This window comes from Raphanus sativus, chromosome 4 (assembly GCF_000801105.2).
Source record: "Raphanus sativus cultivar WK10039 chromosome 4, ASM80110v3, whole genome shotgun sequence".
NCBI classification, from domain to species: Eukaryota; Viridiplantae; Streptophyta; class Magnoliopsida; order Brassicales; family Brassicaceae; genus Raphanus; species Raphanus sativus.
Genome location: NC_079514.1, coordinates 28,959,075 through 28,966,367, shown reverse-complemented (window position 1 = coordinate 28,966,367; position 7,293 = coordinate 28,959,075). Strand labels below are relative to the sequence as shown.

General features: G+C 35.8%; 1 protein-coding gene across 1 annotated transcript; it reads right to left on the bottom strand.

Annotated features, from left to right (window-relative positions):
* Window positions 1–364: 364 nt before the first annotated feature.
* Window positions 365–5,944, bottom strand: LOC130511267 (uncharacterized). Its single transcript, XM_057008180.1, has 10 exons — window positions 5,806–5,944; window positions 5,448–5,669; window positions 5,300–5,374; window positions 4,937–5,222; window positions 3,926–4,851; window positions 3,190–3,817; window positions 2,502–3,001; window positions 1,193–2,263; window positions 489–1,084; window positions 365–370 (listed from the first exon to the last, which is right to left on the bottom strand). Exons 1-10 carry the CDS (start codon window positions 5,942–5,944, stop codon window positions 365–367), a joined length of 4,449 nt encoding a protein of 1,482 aa, XP_056864160.1.
* Between the last annotated feature and the right edge of the window lie 1,349 nt (window positions 5,945–7,293).

Sequence of the window (7,293 nt, the reverse complement as noted above, 5' to 3'; positions counted from 1 at the left end):
TTACACAAGAATATAATTAGCTGGAGTAATATTTATTTATTTTCGATGCAAATATGTCTAAAAGGAAACATGGGTATAATGATATGCTGCAAGTTTGAATTAAATGAAAAATAATAGTGTACATAGCAACTTCACAGCTTAAATTCGAAAAATTGATACTCGCCAGCAACAATGCAAGAAAAAATAACATCCTACAAATTTGAGGTCTTCCGAATAAACTTCAGTTGACTTGTCCATTAGTTCTCCCTACAATTACATAGTTATAATAAATTGTTTGAAGGCATAGGGGAAATATGAAATATAAGAGTACACGATTGTCATACCTTTCATGCATAAACACTTATTTGTTGACAGCATTGAAGAATCAACTCTGTTATTAACACATAAAATATAGTAAGCAACATAGTCAATTTATATAAAATTAGAACACTTCTCCAAAACGATTATAATTTGTAAATACAGTTTCTAAGCTACTCGTTTATACTTACTTGTGTGTCTTTCTCTTCAAACAAATTCTGGAAAACTTCCTTGTAAACAACATTCATGGTTGAGCTCTGTGGGCACGCCCCATCTTTGTCTGTAATTAAGATCTTTAACCCTTTCCTGGACTTCACTCGAGAGACAGCTACATACAACTGGCCATGCGAGAACACTGGTCTAGGCAAAAACAGACCCACTTTCGCTAGTGTTTGTCCCTGGCTTTTGTTTATTGTCATGGCAAAAGCTACTTTCAAAGGAAATTGTCTACGCCTCATCTTAAAAGGAAGCTTAGAATCGGTAGGTGTTATCAGAATACGATGTAAGAAAACCTTCTCACCTGCTCTAGTGCCTGTAATAACCTTAGCTTCGAGGAGATGATTACCCAGTTGGGTAATTTGCAACCTTGTCCCGTTACACAGACCTTCGTTAGTATTAAGATTCCGCAATAGCATCACTGGTGTACCAATCCTCAGCCGTAAAGAATGATTAGGTAACCCAGATGCTTTGATACTATTAAGAAAGTCAGGTGTGAATACAGAGTCATCTTTCGATTTAGTATCAGCAGGATCAATACAATCTGAACTCAAATATATTCTCTCTTCCCCTGAAATATGGGTGGTACAATAGACTCAAAATATAAACTTCCGAACTTATAAAAAAAAACTCTATACTAAAGAGAGTAATTATAAAACAGAGATAAAGAGAATCTTACCAGTTAGGTGATCAAGCATGTAGTTGTTAATGACATCGACATCTTCATTAGTTGGACACAGAATAGCTCGCTCTTGAAAAAATAACGGGTCTTTAGAGTCTTTGAATGTAGTCCCATATACTTCGGACACTATAGCCTCAATAGGATCATTACATTGTGTAATCAAAAGATCCTTAGGAATGTCTATCATAGTTTCACCAGTGTTCGGCTCATTTATCTTTCCATCTCCTACGTCCAATATCCATTTTGAAAATTCAGCTATCTCCGCAGCTGCACTATGATTTTGTTCTGAAAAAAGCCTCATATTTTTGGTTAACTCCAAAACTTTGCAATATTTCCACAAATACGATGAGTTTAGAGCAGCCATAACTATATCAGTTCGATTTCCCTTAGGAATAACTGGTAATATTTGTCTGAAATCACCTCCAAAGACTACCACTTTACCACCAAAAGGAGTTTCATCGGTTGTCTTCATAATGTCACAGAGACTGCGATCTAAAGCTTCAAAGCAATGTCTACTCATCATAGGGGCTTCGTCCCAAATAATAAGAGACGCTTTTGAAATTAATTCTGCCTGATCACTACCTGGTTGAATCTTGCATGTAGAGAATTCATCTGGGTTAATTGGAATGCTAAATCTGGAATGCGCTGTTCTTCCTCCAGGTAGTAGTAAAGCTGCAATTCCGCTAGAAGCAACATTTAGAACGATATCACCTCTTGAACGTATAGAAGCTGAAAGCAGATTCCAGATAAATGTTTTCCCTGTTCTACCGTATCCATATACAAAATAGACCCCTCCTGATGATGTATTGACAGAGGCCATTATCTCTTCGTATACTGTCCTCTGCTCATCGGTCAACTGTCTAAACAGTTCCTGGTGTCTAGTGCGCAACTCTTCCTGAGGGTAATTAAGTTCATCTTCGAGAAGCTGATTACCATGAGAATATTGATCATTGTCAACTGGCTGAGGCATGGTCTTCCATCGTTCCAAAGATGTATTATTTTTTCGCAGCAACTTATCTATCATCAACAACGTGATATTCTCAATCTTTTCTTCTGTCAAGATGAGATCTGCAATAAAATCATGTGTTAGTCAATAATTAATTTGTAATGTAAACTCTCACTTTGATATTAAGGTAATGAACTAACATAATTGGATTTCGTCGCTTTTTTCGTTCAAGGTAAAGAACATCTTCGGATAATATGTCTTTGGTGGAATCCCAAACCAATCTCGGCGTCGATAAGCTTTCAGATAATAACATCTGAGCAAATAGACGTCGAACATAACTTCCTGTCGCCCAAAAACTACATTCTTTTAGAGCTTCAATATACTCTTTGTCATCATCCAACAAACCAAGCTCATAACAGACGTCCTCAAAACTTGGATAAAGAATTCCATCTACTGTCTTGATGTCATCATAAGACCTTGACCCTTTAACCTTATTAATCAATACCCTCAGATAAAAAAGTTCTCCAGCACTTGGTGAAACAGGTGTCAACCTTCCAATAGCAAAACCCTTCTTCCGTTTTTTCCACACAGTAGCCTTCGCATCATATATGAATTTAGTTGGAAGTTCTGCATAAGTAAGTAGTCTAGCTTCTGGATAATTCTCGCAACAATCAAACCAAGCTAAAAACATCGTTTTGGTTGTTTTAGCACGAGCCATTACAGTATCAACTGTATCACCCTCTCTATAAATCACCGGTTGATCTCCTTCTAGGTGAAACGTTAGTTTCTCCACAGGTGTAGATCGATAATGTGTTGGAAAGGCTAAAATTCTCCATGTGGCTTCGCAAGCAGAAATGTACCTAAAATTTTAAAGAAATATCAATAAAATTCCAATTAAAAACATATGAAAATATTTAATATAAAAAACAAATTATATTGTACACCATGATAATTCACATAAAGTTTCATTCAAAAAAAAAAATTCACATAAAGTCTAATATACTATTTGTATATGCATAAAGTTACAAACCAGAAATATGTAGTTTACCTGGCCTCGAAATACTTTTTAATTTCATCAACGGTTTCTTCCTCATCACCCTCAGCGGGGTTTGCATTATTTCCAGAATTAGTAGTATCTGAATTATCCTCTGACGCCATGGCATCACTTTTAGATTTCTGAGTTACTGTTGCAGTAACACAATCATGTCCTTTGTTGATGTACTTAAATAGATACTTAATAGATCGAGACTGGTTACACCACTCGACATTGATATGTGCATTGTATCCAAGAAGAAGCTCTTTGTTATAAGGAACGACAAACCTGTTATCCAACTGAATACCCCTTTTCTCAATGAAAGCACCATTATCTCTTCTCCGGTATACAGGATAGCCTTGTGAGTCAACTGTTGTTTTCTCTACAATCTTCCTAGGAAAGAATTTTGAACACTTACCATCTATCATGCAGGGAGAATCCTTGTTAACAACACCACATGGACCATGAATCATAGTGTCTCTCACGATTTCATACAATATAGGTTCTTCAGTTCTCTTAGGAATCTCAGCTGATATTATGCGATCAATATCCTCAGCACATGGAAATTTGTCTCTGGCATCCATGAATAACAAAATATGAGCATGTGGAAGCCCTCTTTTTTGAAACTCAATCGTGTACATGGCTGAGATAATAGACATGAATATGTTAAATACGATTAAAAAACAAATTACACTAATTGTTAAGTATATATAATTAATATTTACTATTATTATCATCAAAAAGAAATTACCCGAAACTGTTTTTCCAAGCAAGTGCTTCTTAGTTAGATCATCCATCAAGCTATCAAGCTTTATCTTGAATAATCTGCAACAAAGCTCTGGCCTATCCTCCGATCTCAAGTTATATTTTGCAAAATATCTCGTCAACTCTGGCCATTTAGGGTTACATGTGAAAGTGATAAATAAATCAGGGAACCCATAATATTTGCATATAGTCATTGCATCCAAATACATCTGATGCATGTACCGAGGCCCACCGGTGAAAGATGAGGGAATTATGATACGGTTTCCTTCAATAGGAAGAGAGGATAAACCCTGATTCGAAGCAGCCACAAACTTACTGAAACTCAAAGACCTTAGATTCGCCTGGTTTTTCCTTATGTACCGAAGCCTATGAGTTTCGATCATTGTATAAGCATCGACCAAAAACTGCTGAAGTAAACGCCTTGAAAGAAGAAGTGCTTGAGAACCAACCTTCCGGATTTGAATCCGATATGCAAAGAATTCTCGCATACTAATATTCGGTTTCTTATTTTTCTTGTTTCCTGTATAACCATGCTGGATCCCCAATCGAAATCCATCTTCTCCGTAAGGGAATATAAGAGGATATTGAAGTGGTAAATAGCAAGGGTGCAACTCATGAATCCTTTTCAGCTTTCCCGAATTTTTCTCCAGAATAATATCTCTTTTATCCATGTTAATTCGGAAATCTCCAACAACTAACCCAGCAATTTCAGACGATGTAGGGAGATTGTATACTCGTCCATCCTTTACACGGTTATGGATAAGTTTCAGACACAGCTCCTGACTATCTTCTTCATCATTAAATCTGTCCATTGCATTGCGGAACGTCTTCACATGGACATTACACTGTCTTAACATATTCATAATAGACTCCACCAAATCTTCTCTGATTTTACTTCGCTCAGAATTACCACTGTAAATAATTAGACAAAACAATTAATATTTTAAAAAAATATAATATTTAACTTGATATATTCGAAACTATTTTCCATCTTTACCTCAATGCTGAAATTCTGTTCTGAACCTCGTTCTCAGTATCATGTATGTATAACTGCGAGAACTTTGCTTTCTCTTTGGGCTTAGGTTTCATACTCCCAATCAAATGATAATTCTCACCATGTAGTTTAAAAACTTTAGGACCTTTTCCACTGTTGACGGAATTGTCAATCTTTCCTCCAAGTGAAGTAAAGGAAAACATCATATTCAGTGATCTAATATTTTCTCTGAAATGCTTACTGATAGCATCGTCGTTGGTTAGAAGTCCTTGTAGAAACTCTGGGGTTCCTGCAGTAGTGGAAGTTTGATTTTCCCCCTCATACAACACATCGTGAAAACAGCTCTTTTAGCTTTTCTATTCTTACTGATTCGCTCATTATACCAAAACAATGCTCCGCAAACTGGACATTCGTTGTCAATATCACCGTCATCTTTGTAACCTGTACAAAAAAAAGGTTTCAAATAGGATTTTTCTTTACACTCATCGAGTTTATAAATTTATATAAAATTTACCTTCTTTCGTTACGTTCGACAAAGTCTTCTTCGACTGGGTTCTTCTACGTTTAATTTTGGGCACAGAATCAATCCTTCCAAGAGATGTAGATGCGTCATTATTGTAGTCCTCTTGGTGTTCCTCAACTACTTGACTTTCATCCTCACTCTCTGTTTCTGAAAAGTAATGATATTCATTCTCCGCATTGCTTGTATCTACATGCCAGATATCGTCACAGCTCTCTGAATATAATCATTAAAACGACATTACACTCTTAATTAGCCTCAAATAACTATTACGCTTGAACATTGTGAGTTTGTAGGAGTCTAATAAAACACATTCATAGATAAATATACGACATAAAGTAGTTATACTAACCTTCAGAATCAGAATCTGAGGCAATGGGTGAGATGACCGAATTACGGGAAAAATAGAATTCCCTAATGTTCATAGGACTTGCATCGGTTGATTGCTTCTGGCTATGTAGACCTCCAACAACACTACTCTGATAATTCATTGATTGAAGCAAGAGGTAAATGAATGTTGGTTGGGTAGAAACGTGGGCGGGTTAACCTGGGACTGCCATAGTTAAAAGAATTAGACTCCAAAATTGTATTTTGTGTAACACATTGATCGAAGTAAGTCTGTGAAACTTTCTGGACCGGGTATCTGAACGTCAGGGTTATCAACTGCACTGCAATTCGACTGGAATTTGCCATTGTTTTGCTCAACTGTTCCCCACTATGATGATGCCTTTTCCTTCCAGTGAGTTCAAAAGATGATAAAGTACCATCTGCTAAGATTACAAAGAAATTATTTTCATGGATAAAAAAGAGTAAAATATATTAGTCGAATACATAATGTTCTTACTATGAGCTGAAGAGAGTGCCTGACTACCACTTTGGCTTGTGTGGGGTAAGAGTAGCACTCTTTACTTCAACCACAATTTCTCTTTTCACTAAGAATGTTAACCCGCTGAGATCTAGCTTCTTTTGCCATGTTAAGATTGAAGGACTGTTTAGCCGTAGACGAAGGTGTCCTTTTATCTCGCAAAATGTTTAATCCTTTCTGTCCTTGAATTTCTTTGAGACAGTGTCGTTCCATCGTTTCCATCAGTGGCACAAATATTAGTTACATCACTAAAACTTGGGTGGTGGATTTCATAGCCGGTGATTTTGAAAGAATATCATGTTCGCTTCTTGAAGGCACTTCCTTCTTATTGTTTTCTGATGGATATAAGATCGTTAGTATATAGATAATACAATCGAGATATTTTCAAATTAGCTTCTACCTTGCTTCTGTCGTTTCGGTTGAGGATTTTCTTCACCATTTTCCTTGCCATTCTTATGTCTCTTTCGGTTCATGATTTCTTTTGTATGCTAAATGAAATTTCAAAAGATTCGGTTCTAGATTAATAGTTCTTCTGGTTTCTTAAGCAAAAGTATGAGACTAACAATGTCAGGAAATTTTTCTTTCTTTTTTTCCAATTTAGATGTAATATCTGTTTCCTAATACTAAATCGAATTCACTGACGTCTCAAAATACATTACAAATTCAATATACTGGTTTCCGTATAAAAAACTAAATCTGACAACTCGAATTAACCTGCCCTATGAAGATCGCCAAAAAAACAAAGGATTGTAAATAAATATAGGGTAACGGGTAAAACCAAATCTAATAAAAATGTTTTAGTTAACATATGCAGAAATTGATATAGTATAAAGTACCCAAAAAATTCCGTGCCTGCAGCCTTCGTTAACCATATACTCCCTCTGTTTTTTAAAGATACATATTCTAGACTTTTCACATATAATTAAGAAAATCACATTAAAAATGCATTGATTTTTGTGAATAACAATTTTCCAT

Coding starts and splice junctions, on each gene's coding strand:
- LOC130511267 (XM_057008180.1), bottom strand. CDS start 5,944: ATGAATTATCAGAGTAGTGTTGTTGGAGGTCTACATAGCCAGAAGCAA. Junction 5,223..5,299: donor TTGGTATAATGAGCGAATCA/GTAAGAATAGAA, acceptor CCACTACTGCAG/GAACCCCAGAGTTTCTACAA. Junction 4,852..4,936: donor AACAGAATTTCAGCATTGAG/GTAAAGATGGAA, acceptor AATTATTTACAG/TGGTAATTCTGAGCGAAGTA.